Below are 17,245 nucleotides of genomic sequence, written 5' to 3'. Positions count from 1 at the left end.
GAACTGGAGTTCTGATCTTTTGTATTTTCATCCTCCTTTCCTTTTCTTTCATCCTTTTTTCTCTTTCGGCTTTCCCTTCCCTTCTTCCCTTCTGATACATACTCAGTAGTGGCACTGCTGGATGATAAGGTATTTCTAGTTTTAATTTTTTTAGGAACCTTCCCACTGTTTTCCATAGCGGTCATACTAATACCCATTCTTATAAACAGTGTACAAAGGTTCCCTTTTTTCCACATCATTGTCAACCCTTATTTTTTATCTTTTTTTATGATAGCCATTGTAAAAGGTGTGAGGTAATATTTCGTTGTGGTTTTAATTAATTTATTTATTTTTTTGAGATGGAGTCTTGCTCCCGTCATGCAAGCTGGAGTTCAGTAGCACGATCTTGGCTCACTGCAACCTCCACCTCCTGGGTTCAAGCAATTCTACTTCCTCAGCCTCCCGAGTAGCTGGGATTAAAGGCATGCGCCACCACGCCCGGAGAATTTTTGTATTTTTAGTAGACATAGGGTTTCGCCATGTTGTTCAGGTTGGTCTCAAACTCCTGACCTCAGGTCATCCACTCACCTTAACCTCCCAAAGTGCTGGGATTACAGGTGTGAGCCACTGTGTCCGGCCTATTTTTTTCCTTAATATTTCTGGCCTACAAATAATTCCATTAGCTCATTTTTTTCATGCAGTGTATGAACGTTTCAGGTCTTCTACGTTTTCACTTGCATTTGGTGTGGTCAGTCTTTTTAATTTTGGCCATTTTAGTGGATATGTAGTGGTATTTCTTTGTAGTTTTAATTTGCATTCCCTAATGAGTAATGATGTCTGCCATCTTTTCTTTTGTGTACACATTTGTGTGTGCACCTGCCTTCTGTATATTTTCTTTGGGAAGTGCCTGTTCAGACCTTTTCTGTATCTACAAAATTGGGTTATTTTCTTATTATTGAATTTAAGAGTTCTTTGTATATTTTGGATATGAATTCCTTTCTTTCTTTTTTTTGTTAGAGACAGGGTATTGCTCTGCCACCCAGGCTGGAGTGCAGTGGCACAATCACGACTCACTTTAGCTTCAACCTCCTGGGTTCAAGCGATCCTCCCACCTCAGCCTCCTTAGGAACTGGGACCATAGGCATATGCCACCACACCTGGCTAATTAAGATTTTCTTTTTTTTTTTTCTTAAATTAAGATATGGGGCCTGACCACATTGTCCAGGCTGGTCTTGAACTTCTGGGCTCAAGTGATCCTCCTGCCTCAGCCCCCTAACTTGCTGGGATTACAGGCATGATCTACCACATCCAACTGACTGGTTTTTTTTTTTTTTTTTTTTTGAGGCGGAGTCTCGCTCTGTCGCCCAGGCTGGAGTGCAGTGGCCGGATCTCAGCTCACTGCAAGCTCCGCCTCCCGGGTTTACGCCATTCTCCTGCCTCAGCCTCCCGAGTAGCTGGGACTACAGGCGCCCGCCACCTCACCCGGCTAATTTTTTTTGTATTTTTAGTAGAGACGAGGTTTCACCGTGTTAGCCAGGATGGTCTCGATCTCCTGACCTCGTGATCCACCCGTCTCGGCCTCCTAAAGTGCTGGGATTACAGGCTTGAGCCACCGCGCCTGGCCTTTTTTTTTTTTTAAACTCTCCCAGATTGTCAGGAGATGGATACGAATCTTATACTAGATCTGTGCTTTGCAAAGATTTTCTCCCAGTGTGTGGCTTATCTTTTCATTCTTTTAACAAGTGTCTTTTTGAAGAGCAGAAAATTCTAATTCTCATGAATGCCAGTTTATCAGAAAACATTTTTAGGGCCTGTGCTTTTGGTTTCCCATGTTGAAAATCTTTGTCTAACCCAGGATCAGTCTCCTGTGTTTTCTTCTAGAAGTTTTATATAATGTTAGGTTTTACATTTAGGTCTGTGATCCATGTTGAGTCAATTTTTATATAATGCATGAGGTATGGATCCAAGTTCACTTATTAGCATTTGGATATCCAGTTGTTCCAGCACCATTTGTTGTTATGTTTATTTATTTATTATTTATTTGTTTATTTATTTAGAAGTGGAGTCTCGCTGTGTCACCAAGCTAGAGTGCAGTGGCGGATCTTGGCTCACTGCAACCTCTGCCTCCAGGGTTCAAGCGATTTGTCTGCCTCAGCCTCCCAAGTAGCTAGGACTACAGGCGTATGCCACCAAACCCAGCTAATTTTTGTATTTTTAGTAGAGACGGGATTTTACCATGTTTTCCAGGATGGTCTCGATCTCTTGACCTTGTGATCTGCCCGCCTTGGCCCTCCCAAAGTGCTGCGATTACAGGCGTGAGCCACCGTGCCTGGCCCTGTTGTTCTGTTTTTTTTTTTTTTTTTTTTTTTTTTTTGAGACGGAGTCTCGCTCTGTCACCCAGGCTGGAGTGCAGTGGCCTGATCTCGGCTCACTGCAAGCTCCACCTCCCGGGTTCACGCCATTCTCCTGCCTCAGCCTCCTGAGTAGCTGTGACTACAGGCGCTGCCACCACGCACGGCTAATTTTTTTGTATTTTTTAGTAGAGACAGGATTTCACAGTGTTAGCCAGGATGGTCTCGATCTCCTGACCTCGTGATCCGCCCGCCTCGGCCTCCCAAAGTGCTGGGATTACAGGTGTGAGCCACTGTGCCCGGCCTGTTGTTCTGTTTTTACATATATCTGTGTATGTGTGTATATATATATATTTTTTTCTTTTTTTTTTTGTTTTGAGACAGAATCTCGCTCTTGTCGCCCAGGCTGGAGCGCAGTGGCGCAATCTAGACTCACTGAACGCTCTGCCTCCCAGGTTTATCTTAGGCCATTCTCCTGCCTCACCGTGTTAGCCAGGCTGGTCTTGATCTCCTGACCTCGTGATCTGCCCACCTCGGCCTCCCAAGGTGCTGAGATTACAGGTGTGAGCCACCGCGCCCAGCTGCCATTTTTATCTTTTAAGCCCCACCCTCAGAAGCAACCGTTCATGAAAAAGGCTATCTTTTCTCTGCAGCATTGCTTTTGAGCCTTTGTCAAAAATCATTGAACATATATGTGTGAATTTACTTTTGGACTCTTTATTCTATTCCATTGATTTCTTTTATTCTATTCCATTGATTTCTTTTTCTGCCTTTACTCCAATACCACACTGTCTTGATTACTGTAGCTTTATAATAATTCTTGAAATCAGGTAGCATTGGCCCCTCCACCTTTGTTCTTCGTTTTCAAAGTTGTTTTTGCTATTCTAACTTCCTTGCATTTCCATGTGAACTTTACAGTCAGCTGTTGATTTCTATAAAAAAGCCTACTGGGAGATTTGACTGGGGTTGTTTTAGAGCTATCATTCAGTGTGGGGGGTGCTGAGATTTCTGACCTATGAGCAAGCTGTATCACTCCATTCATGTTTGTCTCATAATTTTGCTCAGCAGTATGATGTAGTCAGTTTATAGTCTCTCACATCTTTGTGAGATTTATTCTTTTTTTTTTTTTTTTTTTTTATTGAGACGGAGTCTTGCTCTGTCACCCAGGCTGGAGTGCAGTGGCCGGATCTCAGCTCACTGCAAGCTCCGCCTCCCGGGTTTACCGCCATTCTCCTGCCTCAGCCTCCCGAGTAGCTGGGACTACAGGCGCCCGCCACCTCGCCCGGCTAGTTTTTTGTATTTTTAGTAGAGACGGGGTTTCACCATATTAGCCAGGATGGTCTCGATCTCCTGACCTCGTGATCCGCCCGTCTCGGCCTCCCAAAGTGCTGGGATTACAGGCTTGAGCCACCGCGCCCGGCCGAGATTTATTCTTAATGTTTAATATTTTTTCTGCTGTTGTGAATGGTGTTTTATTTTTCAGGTTTAATTAACTCACTTTGTTGTTCTTGTGTAAAAACTCTATGTGGTGGTCATGGTTGGAGCCCAGGTCCTCTGCATGGAGACTTTGGAGTAGGTTTTTTTTTTTTTTTGAGATGGGATTTTGCTGTTGTTGCCCAGGCTGGAGTGCAGTGGTGCCATCTCGGCTCACCGCAACCTCCACCTCCTGGGTTCACGTGATTCTTCTGCCTCAGCTTCCCGAGTAGTTGGGATTACAGGAATCCACCAACATGCCCATCTAATTTTTGTATTTTTAGTAGAGATGGGGTTTTACCACGTTGGCCATGCTGGTCTCGAACTCTTGACCTCATCTGCCTGCCTTGGCTTCCCAAAGTGCTGGGATTACAGGTGTGAGCCACCGTGCCCAGCCTAGTGTAGGTTTTTTTTTTTTTTTTTTGAGACGGAGTCTGGCTCTGTCGCCCAGGCTGGAGTGCAGTGGCCGGATCTTAGCTCACTGCAAGCTCCGCCTCCCGGGTTCCTGCCGTTCTCCTGCCTCAGCCTCCCGAGTAGCTGGGACTACAGGCGCCCATCACCTCGCCTGGCTAGTTTTTTGTATTTTTTTAGTAGAGACGGAGTTTCACCGTATTAGCCAGGATGGTCTCGATCTCCTGACCTCGTGATCCGCCCGTCTCGGCCTCCCAAAGTGCTGGGATTACAGGCTTGAGCCACCGCGCCTGGCCTAGTATAGGTTTTTATAAGATGGTCAGTGAATTTCTATTAGATGAGATAGCTGCAGGTCTTAGAGATGGCATTGAAGATGGCCTTTGCAAAGTTGCCCGAGATGGCAGTGCAGCCCCTGGCCAAGGGGTAGCAGTTGTATCCCATCCGCCCCAGCTTCATGGGCACAGGGGCTGAGACAGTATCAAGTAGGTCTGGCTGTGGGATAAAGTCCCCTAGCATAGAGCCTCAGCGTCCTGTCACTTTTCTAGGAACAGTGTGGGGCTGCTAATGTTGTGTCCCCCTCTGGAGGCCCTCCTCATGGGACATTAGAGAGGTTGGCCAGGATAATGGTCTCACAGTGGCAGTGGCTATCTCCTTGGAGCATTTAACACCTAGACAGACATGACTGTTGTAGTCCCTGATGGTAACAGATGGCTTGAAGCTCATCTGCTGGACAGGTCTGCTTTTGCATAGGCATAAGGGCTATCCCCAGGAAAAAGTCAGTGATCTCAGATTCCTTGATGGGCAGGAAGAAGAGAGAGTCTCCTCTAGGAACTTCATCTTCATGTCCTTGACCTGAGTATTTCCTTGGCTGATGGGTAAATTACTGGTTGTAAGAAAAAAACGTTTTTGGAAGTGTAGTGTTTATGTGGAGTTTTTTTGATGGCTGATTGCCAGTTGTTTACCTCCTTCAGTCTTACAGTAGCCTGACTGAAGGCAGGTTATCGGGGGTGTGATTTTCAGTAAATGGTCCCCTTTGGTCTGACTCTTAACAGGTACTGGAGGCGCAAAGAAGGCATCAGAAGGAGAAATCTGGCATCATACCTACCTCACCGACGCCCTACACTTACAACAAGGTACAGGAAGAGATATTTCTCTTCGTTTGGCAGATGCAGCCCCTCTCCTTTAGTGAGGTGTTTGTGGCCCTCTGGGAGTTTGGCCAATTCCTTTCTCACCCCTTCATACTCCTGCCCCGAAGAAGCAGCCAGACTCATAAAAAAGTATTTGGAATTCAAATTTTTGTTTGATGAAATATCAGATAAGGTTCAACCGGACTCGCAGAAAAGTATTTGGAATTCAGGTTTTTGTTTAATGAAATATCAAATAAAGTTTGTACCCATTTAGCTTTTGCAGCAGTAATTAGGGGCTGTGATCATCATTCAGGTTATTTTTTTGACTGTCCATATGGTCCACTGGCCACACTGAAAAGATACGGTTGGCTTGTGGTTTTGAGGGGGAGACCATTTCTGAGACACAGACGCTAGAGAACAATTTGTGGTCATTTATGGCACCATTCTTTCTTACCCCATAAAATACCCAACTTAGAACAGTATCTGATACACATAGCATGGGCTCCTAAATGTTACTTGGTACTATTATGGTTCTTAATCTGTAGCCCACATTTTTGTTGTTGTTGTTTTTTGAGACAGAGTCTTGCTCTGTTGCCCAGCCTGGAGTACAGTGGCGTGATCTCAGCTCACTCCACCTCCTGTACTCAAATGATTCTCCTGCCTCAGCCTCCCAGGTAGCTGAGATGATAGGTGCATGCCACCACACTCGGCTAATTTTTGTATTTTTAGTAGAGTTGGGGTTTCTCTCTGTTGGCCAAGCTGATCTCAAACTCCTGACCTCAAGTGATCTGCCTGCCTCAGCCTCCCAAAGTGCTGGGATTACGGGTGTGAGCCACCGCACCCAGCCTGTAGCCCCCATATTGATCCTGTCTGCTCTTTTTTTTTTTTTTTTTTTTTTTTGAGACAGAGTCTCACCCTGTTGCCCCGGCTGGAGTACAGTGGCACAATCTCGGCTCACTGCAACCTCTGCCTCCCCAAGCAATTATCTTGCCTCAGCCTCCCAAGTAGCTGGGATTACAGGCGCCTGCCACCACGCCTGGCTAATGTTTTGTATTTTTAGTAGATATGAGGTTTTACCATGTTGGCCAGGTTGGTCCTGAATTCCTGACCTCAGGTGATCCACTCAACTCGGCCTCCCAAAGAGCTGGGATTACAGGCGCGAGCCACTGCGCCTGGCCGATCCTGTCTAATCTAAAGCACAAGAGGTTTAGGGCCTCTTCAAATAGACCCCAGAGTCACTGAGTAAGTAGATCAGAAAAAAGATGCTACTTGGGGACTTGAGGCTAGATATAGATGACAGAAGGGGCTGAGAATGGTAAAAAGGCAGTAGGCTGGGACACTTGCTGTGGCTCCACTACTCTTAATCTGTGACATTGGTGAGGTCACTTGGTTTCACTCTTGACAGAGGACCTGAGAGAAGACATGATCTCTGTAGTATTAGTTTCCTTTCTGGAAAGTAAGGGATTGAAGGTCCCTTTCCACCCCTGTAATTTTATTCTGTTCTACAGCATGGGCTGTGTCATCCACAAATATCTACTAGTATAATGTGAAAACATGGGCAGGCCGGGCGCAGCGGCTCACGCCTATAATCCCAGCACTTTGGGAGGCCGAGGCAGGCGGATCACAAGATCAGGAGATCAAGACCATCCTGGCCAACATGGTGAAACCCCGTCTCTACTAAAAATACAAAAAATTAGCCGGGCGTGGTGGCGGGCACCTGTAATCGCAGCTACTTGGGAGACTGAGGCATGAGAATCACTTGAACTCAGGAGGCAGTGGCTACAGTGAGCTGAGATCGCGCCACTGCACTCCAGCCTGGCAACAGAGTGAGACTCCATCTCAAAAGAAAAACATGAGCGAGAGTACCTGAGACACCCCATTATTCAGCCTTTGCGCAGAGCACCACATAGCTGTGGTGTGAGGGGGAGTGTGGGGCCACAGTGGCAGGCTCACTGGGCTGCCATCTTAGGCAGATACCTCTTTTATCTCGCCATTCAGGAAAGGTTTGAATTGAAGCCTCTGCAAACCCAGTTTTCAAAGCAAATGGAGCTGCATTTAACTAAAATAGGAGTCCTTTCTTTATGCAGTGATTATAATAGGCCATGGAGTCACCTTACTTCCTACAGACATGGTAGTTGGTAGCAGTTTTCTTTTTTTCACAGTATCTTCCCCCAGAATGGTGTAAGAGCTTGCAAATGGACCTAGTGAGTCCTTCATGGTCAAAGGAATGCATTTAGACTTTCTGTTCTTCCCTCCAGTCCTCTCCATGATCTGTGTACTGCTTTGGGCCTTTACGAAGTGGCCTGTGCTGTATTGTAGGTGAGCCTACCTGTGTCTTAGTTGCTTTGTTTCTACACAGAGGTTTCACAACCAGCTGGTTTATATCTATTTCTCTTCTGGCTGGGGCAAAGCATCCTGTGCCTGTACACAGGGATCAGATAGGTGCTTGGGCCTAAAGAGTGAGAGTGAAAGTACCTGTACATTTTATCCCAGACTGGCTTTGTATGATGGGATGCATGTATGTAGTATTGGTAGCTTATTGAAAATATGGAGAGGCCGGGCGCGGTGGCTCAAGCCTGTAATCCCAGCACTTTGGGAGGCCGAGACGGGCGGATCACGAGGTCAGGAGATCGAGACCGTCCTGGCTAACCCGGTGAAACTCCGTCTCTACTAAAAAATACAAAAAACTAGCCGGGCAAGGTGGTGGGCGCCTGGAGTCCCAGCTACTTGGGAGGCTTAGGCAGGAGAATGGCGTGAACCCGGGAGGCGGAGCTTGCAGTGAGCTGAGATCCGGCCACTGCACTCCAGCCCGGGCGACAGAGTGAGACTCCATCTCAAAAAAAAGAAAGAAAATATGGAGAGAGGCTGAGTGTGGTGGCTCACGCCTGTAATCCAGCACTTTGGGAGGCCAAGGCAGGAGGATCACAAGGTCAGGAGTTTGAGACCAACCTGACCAACATGGTGAAAGCCTGTCTCTACTAAAAAAAAATACAGGCCAGGCACAGTGGCTCACGCCTGTAATCCCAGCACTTTGGGAGGCCGAGGCAGGCGGATCACAAGGTCAGGAGATCGAGACCATCCTGGCTAACACAGTCAAACTCCATCTCTACTAAAAATACAAAAAATCAGCCGGGTGTGGTGGCGGGCTCCTGTAGTCCCAGCTACTCGGGAGGCTGAGGCAGGAGAATGGCTTAAACCCAGGAGGCGGAGCTTGCAGTGAGCCGAGATTGTGCCACTGCACTCCAGCCTGGGTGACAGAGCGAGACTCCGTCTCAAAAAAAAAAAATACAAAAATTAGCCGGGTGGCATGGTGGCACACCTGTAATCCCAGCTGCTCAGGAGGCTGAGGGAGGAGAAGCACTTGAACCTGAGAGGCGGAGATTGTAGTGAGCTGAGATTACGCCACTGCACTCCAGCCCAGGCAACAGAGAAAGACTCTGTCTCAAAAAAAAAAAAAAAAAAAAAAAGGAAAATACGGAGATAAAGACTAGTTCCCCTAAGATTTCCTTCAGCTTTCCTAGTCTCTGTTAAGTGACTCTAGTTTATAGCAGCCTATATGTTGCAGGGGCTATTCCTGAGTCTGTCTGTCACGGGGTGTTTCTTTGGGGGCTCTGCTTCTGCTGTGAGTGACCATTTTCTTTTTTTGGTTTCAGAGCTGTGATTTGTGGTCCCTAGGGGTGATTATCTATGTGATGCTGTGCGGATACCCTCCTTTTTACTCCAAACACCACAGCCGGACTATCCCAAAGGATATGCGAAGAAAGATCATGACAGGCAGTTTTGAGTTCCCAGAGGAAGAGTGGAGTCAGATCTCAGAGATGGCCAAAGATGTTGTGAGGAAGTGAGTTCATGGGCTGCTGGGCAGGGAGGCCAAGGAGGCCTCCAGGTGGTGGAGCTCAAGGGAATGTGGGTAGAGAAAAGTCATTGGTTTCCTAGGCAGGCTCCTCCCCGTTTTAATATCACAGAAATCTCTCTGGAACCTGAGGTGACTGTTCTCAGTGTCCACACCTGGGTGCGAATGAAGCTTTCCTCCCTCCTGTTGCATCCCTAGACTTTGTCCCCAGGGTGTGAACCCAGGTCCCTCCATAGCCAGTCTCTGCACATTAATTCAGGACCCTAAATTATAAACCTGGCGTACTGTCCTTCTTACATGTGAGCCAACATGTCATTTGGGGCAGATACAATGCCAGGAGGTGAACTAGGTGCTGAGATGACAAACAGCATCCTTGGATGCTGTGGGCATGTGGGTTTGTCAGGCCTGGACCTCACCCTCCACCTTGACACTGCCAGTTAGTTGCTCTGACATATCTTTTATTTTTTATTTTTTATTTTTTTTGAGATGGAGTCTCGCTACATTGTCCAGGCTGGAGTGTAGTGGTGCAATCTTGACTCATTGCAACCTCTGCCTCCTAGGTTCAAGTGATTCTTCTGCCCCAGCCTCGGCAGTAGCTGGGATTACAGGCGCCCACTACCATGCCCAGCTCATTTTTGTATTTTAAGTAGAGATGGGATTTGACCATGTTGGCCAGGCTGGTCTCAAACTACTGATCTCAAGTGATCTGCCCACCTTCCCAAGTGCTGGGATTACAGGCGTGAGCTACCACACCCAGCCGCTCTGACATATCTTAAGATGAGAAGATTTAGTAAGAATTAGGGCTAGGGAGTGGAATAGGGAGAGTTGATATTCAGAGTCTTTTGGTAGCTGGAGGACTAGGTAAGAAGTCAGACCTAAATTTGAATGTTTGTTTTTTCTGCCCACCTGTGTGGGAGGCTGGGTGCCGGTGGACTTAGGCACTGCTCCTGTCTTCCCACCGCTGGGTCTTCACTGAGCAGTGTTTCCCTTGTTAATCTGTTTCTTCCTCTGTAATGGGATGAAGGTACGTGTTTAGGGGCAATACCTGGGAACTGTCTCCCGACAGTGCAGCCATTTCTCCATGGAAATTACTCCCTTTCAAAAGTGAGCTTGTCCTGTTGATTGGAGGGTGGGGGTTGGGGGCAGGTTCTGTGTGCTGTAAAGAGGGACTGTTTTCTAAAATAGACAAGTACAAGTTTTTAGGAACGTGGGTGCAATGATTAAATCACCATCTGTCTTCACATGCTATTTCCTTGCTGTAATCCCAACTATTTGACCAAAATCTCAATGTCCTGGAAGTAGTTCTTTGCCAGCTTTCTATAAAATACATTTCCTGTCTCTAGAGCAACACTGATTATCTTTTTGGTTTTGGGATCTTCCAAATAATCCTTACTTTAGAATCTGAAGCCATCCGTTCAGAATGATACAGAGGAAGGTGGCAGACAAGCTGAAGGAGCAGTCAGGCATGTTGTCCTGACATTTGTAATGAGAGATGGAGTTGGAAGGAGGGAACGGGCTGAGATGAGCTAGGAACCACGTCAGTGGGAGTGAACAAGAGGGAAAGAAACATGATCTGAAGGCAGACAGCACAGAAGCAACGCCCTGGGCTTAGAAGGAAATGCCATCCATGTCTCAGAGACTCTAGGTTTTCAGCTTTTGAATGTCTGGAATAATGGGCTCATGTCCTGCCCTATGGTGGCATCTAAGAGTTTTATCTTGGGTAGCAACTTGCTTCTCCAGAGCCTCATGACCCTTCAACTAATTCTGCACCACTATCAGCCAAAAAGAGCACTCTGAGTTCCTTTTGGAAGTTAAAGCCCATTGTCCTAGAAACCTCAGTATGGAGATTCAAGGTCTTAGGAACTATAAACCATATGTAGGATTACCTTATTAAACCCTAGAACTCAAAAGTATCACTGGATTAAGCCTTTTTCTACCATTGTAATCTCACTTTTTCCAGTATAGAAAAGATTGCCTCAAGCCATAGTACCCCTACCAGTGGTTGGAGACTAGAATTCCACCTGTGCTCTGCAGGTGGAAAGCCCAGACTTACAGAAGTCAGAAGCAACCAGAGTTGTTTAGAGCCAGGTCCAGGAACTTCCTATGGCCTTTTAGTAGCAACTGTGCATGGCAGCCCTGTTGGCGTTTTCTCCACAGGCTCCTGAAGGTCAAACCAGAGGAGAGACTCACCATTGAGGGAGTGCTGGACCACCCCTGGCTCAATTCCACCGAGGCCCTGGATAATGTGCTGCCTTCTGCTCAGCTGATGATGGACAAGGTTTTGAATAATGTTTACTTTGTTGACTGAAAAGACTGTTGGGAAGGAATGCTGGGGCTTGGCTCAGTGAGGGGTTAAAGGCAAAACAGTGCAGAGTACACGATCCTTCCCAGAGAAACATCTCTGGTTTCCTCAGAGTCAGGATCCAAAATAAGGAACTTCTTTTGGTAAAAGACCAAATCAAGGCCTGGTGAATATACACTAAGGGAGCACTCAAAGGAATAGCCTCCATATTTCTGCTACAGGGCTGGGAGCACAGAGCAGTTTAAGATACCCTCCCTTTCCCCAAGGGGTTTAAACAAGACTGGCTGAGAAGGCAAGGCCAATAAACATGAAACAGGCCGGGCGCGGTGGCTCACGCCTGTAATCCCAGCACTCTGGGAGGCGGAGACGGGCGGATCACAAGGTCAGGAGATCGAGACCATCCTGGCTAACATGGTGAAACCCCCTCTCTACTAAAAAAATACAAAAATTAGCCAGGTGCAGTGGCGAGGGCCTGAAGTCCCAGCTATACCGGAGGCTGAGGCAGGCACCTGGGAGGCGGAGCTTGCAGTGAGTGGAGATGGCACCACTGCACTCCAGCCTAGGCAACAGAGCGAGACTCCGTCTCAAAACAAAACAAAAAAAACCATGAAACAGAGGGAACATTTCAAACATCAGAGCTTTGCATGTTAACTATTCTGTGAATTCTGTGGGAATTCAGAAAAAGAGCACGTCTTTGAAGGGATGTAATTTGCCCAGAGAAGGCAGAACCCCTCACATGTATTAACTATCTACTCAAATTCTTCAAGGACAGCACATGCCCAAACATGAGAACTCAGTAGACAGTTAATGTAACGATGATGTATTTACATCTGTTTTGTTGCTTTTGCTGTTCACCACACATGGGCATCGTCAGGAAAAATAACTTGGCCTCACTAATGGGAAGTTAATGAGACGGGTGTGTCAGGGCCAGGCTTTGCAAGTGGACAGAGGGGTTTAAGTCTTAGTGGGATGTAACTGAGAGGCCATGGTAGCTTTTTGAGAAGAGATTTGCCACTAGGAAGGTATTTAGAGATAGTCAGTCAGACTTGGCAACTCACGGACTTGCCAACCTAATACTTCTGCAGTAATCTAGAAGTCAGGGGTGGCTATGGGAGCAGAGAAGTAGAGGTGAATAGGCTCAATATTTTTGAAGAAAAATTTCTCCAGTTTTTTGTGATAAGACTAGATATAAGGGGACAGGAATGGCATATCTTGTGATAACACTGACAGGAGGTGGGGGTTGCATTGAGCTGAGATCCACCACTGCACTCTAGCTGGGGTGACAGAGTGAGACTGTTTCAAAAAAAAGTGGTCAGGATGTGAGTGATCAACTTTGGAAATGTAGAACACTGTCCACCCAAGCCCTGTTTAGGAGCCTAAGCTCATGACTTTGAGCTGTTTCCTCCTTCTGTCGGGTCGTTACTGATGAGGTGGATGCAAAGGTGCAGAAAGGCATAGCCAGGGCTAGATAGAAGTATACAGAGCCCTTAAATGAGTTCCAACTTTTCCTGATCTAATTTCATGCTCACCATGGAACTACTTTTTAAAATAGTCAAATTTTGACTGGGTGCACTGGCTCACACCTGTAATCCCAGCACTTTGGGAGGCTGAGGTGGGCGGATCATTTGAGGTCAGGAATTCGAGACCAGCCTGGCCAACATAGTGAAACCCTGTCTCTACTAAATATACAAAAATTAGCCAGGCGTGGTGGCAGACACCTGTAATCCCCAGCTACTCGGAGGCAGGAGAATTGCTTGAACTCAGCAGGGGCAGAGGTTGCAGTGAGTCAAGATTGCACCACTACACTCCAGCCTGGGAGACAGAGCAAGACTCTGTCTGAAAAAAAAACTTTTGTTGTGAAAACTCAGATGGTACAGCAGTGTTAAAAAGTAAAAGTTCCCTTTCATTCCCCTGCCACAGTCACACCCCTCAGAGGTGAGGTAATCTATGGCTTGATGTATACTTCCTGATCGTTTTCTGGGATATGCACACAGATACACACATTTTGTCCTTTTAAAATACAAAAATGGAAAAAGAAATTGAAAAAAAAATACAAAAATGGGATCATATTCCTGTGAAGTCTTCTGATGATTTGGTCTGCCTGTAGTGAGATCATATACTGTTCATAAAAGCACAAACTTCAAGAGTTCCAGACTCCATGACAGCTGTTTCTCACTGTAAATTACTTGACTGGTTGTGGCCTCTGTCATGTGGCCTTAGGCTTGGCCATGCCCTCCATGTGAGATGGTCAGGGCTCTGAGCTGTCAGGGCTGAGGTGAATCAATACCATCTGTGAGGCTTCTTGGGCAGTAGCCTGCCAGTCCTTCCGCTGATGTCCATATGTGCCTCTCTTTACACTTCCCCTCAGTAATGGCTCTGAGTGGGGATCCTGCTGGTTTTTCTTACTTGCTTTTCTGTCGCCCCACCAGGGAAGATGGGCTAGCTGTTGTATGACCTTTGGTTGGCCTGGTGTTCCCTAGTTCCTGCTGATCCATGGGGAAGGGTCCTCTGCCTTATCAAAATATTTATATTCCTTCAACATAAGAGTGCAATTGCCTTCTTAGTACTTTGAGCTTTTCCTTTCCACTTTCTTAGACTGGCTTTTTAGGTGCCCAGCAATGAATATGAAAAACTGACGGCAGTGTTTGCATTCAGGCAGTGGTTGCAGGAATCCAGCAGGCTCACGCGGAACAGTTGGCCAACATGAGAATTCAGGATCTGAAAGTCAGCCTCAAACCCCTGCACTCAGTGAACAACCCCATTCTGCGGAAGAGGAAGTTACTTGGGTAAGTGAGCTTATTTCTTCGATTCTTCTTCATGGCTGGAATGGCTGAGGACTGGGTTCTCAAATTTAAGAAATTTAACTTGCTCAGCTAGGGATCTTTATTTGGCCTCTGAAGAGGGTGGAGAGGATAAGCTCTTTAAATAGTATCAGGAGTTGGACACTATTGTTATTTTTCTGTTGTTACTTTTCTGATATATCTGTTGCCTTATATTTAGAGTTAATATCTGTCCAGAGTTGGTTTTTGGGGTCTCACGTTGTCATTACCCCTCCCTCAAACTCTTAAAGCACCAAGCCAAAGGACAGTGTCTATATCCACGACCATGAGAATGGAGCCGAGGATTCCAATGTTGCCTTGGAAAAACTCCGAGATGTGATTGCTCAGTGTATTCTCCCCCAGGCTGGTAAAGGTCACACCATTTACTAATCCTTTGTGTGTGTGTGAGTGTGTGTGTGCAGGGGTGGGTGGGTGTATGCATGTACATGGCAAAAGGAATGGCTTAATTTTGGGTTGTCTGTTTCATCATGTATTATAAGAAAAGTATATTATATAAGGTAGTCTGTGCCCACTAAAAAGATGGGACAGTGGGAGTTAGAAATGCAGTTAAGTTCTACCCCTCCTTTGGTTTTCTGTGAAATTTCTAGTTTAGACTTAATTGGTAGTGTCAGGTGCAAGCATGCAATTTTGTGATTTCTTAGTTTGACAACAAGGGCACAGATTGGGGGATGGAGAATGGAAAATGTGGGTAGGGTCTGAATCTCATTGCAGGCTGTTCACCATTTCCAGAGCCTTTTGAGTGCAAGGCTGCCATTAGCTCATAAATATGAGAACACCTCCCTAGTTCAGAAGCGGCTCCTGCTGTTACTCATATCATGGGCAGCATGATATGAGTGGGTCTTTGGAGTGAGACTTATACGTGGGTCCTTTGGAGTGAGAGCTTTCTTTCGTTATGTTCTCTCTCCTCTCATTGGCGGGTGAGGGGCTGTTCTCAGCAGATAGATGCTGCAAGTACTAGGCCAGAAAATGGATATCTCCCTAGATTCCTTGGGTTTTAAGAGAACTCATATAGTGTACCTCAGATAGCTTTCTAAAGTAAGAAATGAGCTTAGGAGAGAGAAAGTAGGCCACTCTCCCACTTTTGGTCTTTGGTTGACCAGGTGTCTTGTTCAGCAATAGAGTCTGCCACAGCCTATTTCCCATCCCCCGGTGCTGAGACTCTGGGGCCATCAGTGGATTTGTATGAAGATGTCAGAGTAAAAAAGAGTCCAAATACCAGATGCGGTCTACATAATGTAGGGACTAGCAGTAAAGCCCGTGTCTGGTGAAGTTTTGCACATTCAGTCATCATTTTTCAACCAGTTGGACATCACGTTCTTCCATCTCTCACACTAAAACCCCATGATGCTGCAGGAAAAATGCAAATTCCTCTTCATCCTTACCAATAGGAGAGAATGAAGATGAGAAGCTGAATGAAGTAATGCAGGAGGCTTGGAAGTATAACCGAGAATGCAAACTCCTAAGAGATACTCTGCAGAGCTTCAGTTGGAATGGTAGGAGCCTTCATCACTCCCTTCCCCAGGAATACAGACAAGTGATTATGTTTAGAACACATAGGATCTCTTTGGCGCCTGAGCTGCGGCTGTTTTGAAATGAAGTGAGTGGAGTGGCTGGAGAGTGAGTGGAGCATTGTGGAATGGGGGTTAGCTCTATATTAACTGCCCCGGCATACCTGGATATCTGGCCCTTTCATTTATTTTCCAGAGTTCAAGTGAATTGTGTGTTGCAGATTCAACACTGGAAAGCCCCCATCACACACCACTTGGATAAAAAAAAAAAAACCCATATTTCAGAACTCCTCTCAGATACCAGGACTATTCACCAGGTCATTAAGAAGCAACAGATGATGAAGGGGAGAGAGAGGACAAAGTGCCAGCAAGTCCACCCTGCTGACCCCGCTGATCTGCTTAGCTTAGAGAAGAGCTGTTTCACGAAAGAGGAGAAAGTTTGCCAAATCTATTGCTGGTTAAGTTTTTTTTCCCAAAGCAAATAAGGTAGAGATGTATTTCTTGAACTGCCTTTTTTTTTTTTTTTTTCATTGAGGCGGAGTTTCATTCTATCCCCCAGGCTGCAGTGCAGTGGCGCAGTCTTGGCTTATTGCAACCTCTGCCTCCCGGGTTGAAGTGATTCTCCTGCTGTAGCCTCCCGAATAGCTGGGACTACAGGCGAGTGCCACCGTGCCCAGCTAATTTTTGTATTTTTAGTAGAGATGGAGTTTCACCATGTTGGCCAGGCTAGTCTTGAGCTCCTGGCCTCAAGTGATCCACCTGCCTCAGCCTCCCAAAGTGCTGGGATTACAGGCGTGAGCCTCTGTGCCTGGCTTGAACTGATTTTAATATTGTCTTTCCAGTTGAGCAAACTGTACTAGACTTATGCTCCAGGATGCTCAGGGAAGGGAGCAAACTTAAGATTTCAATGCCTCACTTGTTTCCTTTTTTTTTTTTTTTTGAGACGGAGTCTCCCTCTGTCACCAGGCTGGAGTGCAGTGGTACGATCTTGGCTTACTGCAACCTCCCCCTCCTGCACTCATGTGATTCTGCCTCAGCCACCCAAGGAGCTGGGACTACAGGCATGCACCTGTATTTTTTTTTTTTTTTTTTTAGGGGAGACGGGGTTTCACCATGTTGGCCAGGCTGGTCTGGAACTCCTGACCTCAAGTGATCCACCCACCTTGGCCTCCCAAAGTACTGGGATTACGGGTGTGAACGACGGCACCCAGCCTGCCTGACTTGTTTCTTAGACATGCCATAAGAAATCTAAAGTGCTAGTCTGGCCATTCCCATTCTTGGAGGAGATTCACTTTCCTGGGATTTTTTTAAAGAAAAATTTGAGGGCCAGGCACGGTGGGTCATGCATCTAATCCCAACACTTTGGGAGGCCGAGGTGGGTGGACCATGAGGTCAGGAGAT

The 17,245-nt window shown here is 46.4% G+C and overlaps 1 protein-coding gene across 10 annotated transcripts in view; it reads left to right on the top strand.

Annotated features, from left to right (window-relative positions):
* The window catches only part of MAPKAPK5 (MAPK activated protein kinase 5), a 58,145-nt gene that overhangs the window by 38,626 nt on the left and 2,274 nt on the right, over positions 1 to 17,245 (top strand). For 2 of the 10 annotated variants that reach the window (XR_004439570.1, XR_004439573.1), the window contains 7 exons: positions 5,267 to 5,347; positions 8,995 to 9,182; positions 11,352 to 11,472; positions 14,152 to 14,282; positions 14,567 to 14,688; positions 15,725 to 15,933; positions 16,041 to 16,330. Coding sequence is in view for 6 of the 10 variants with exons in the window: in XM_033220558.1 (XP_033076449.1) it covers positions 5,267 to 5,347; positions 8,995 to 9,182; positions 11,352 to 11,472; positions 14,152 to 14,282; positions 14,567 to 14,688; positions 15,725 to 15,927 (846 nt within the window). In the remaining 4 variants the exon portion in view is untranslated. Of the gene's footprint in view, positions 1 to 5,266; positions 5,348 to 8,994; positions 9,183 to 11,351; positions 11,473 to 14,151; positions 14,283 to 14,566; positions 14,689 to 15,724; positions 15,934 to 16,040; positions 16,331 to 17,245 lie in introns of those variants that run through there. The other 8 variants (XM_033220563.1, XM_033220560.1, XR_004439571.1 and 5 more) reach the window with 7 other exon arrangements.

Source organism: Trachypithecus francoisi, unplaced genomic scaffold (assembly GCF_009764315.1).
Source record: "Trachypithecus francoisi isolate TF-2019V2 unplaced genomic scaffold, Tfra_2.0 Lachesis_group11, whole genome shotgun sequence".
Lineage (NCBI taxonomy): Eukaryota > Metazoa > Chordata > Mammalia > Primates > Cercopithecidae > Trachypithecus > Trachypithecus francoisi.
The sequence above is the reverse complement of the archived record's forward strand: the minus strand, read 5'-3'. Positions and strand labels throughout refer to the sequence as shown.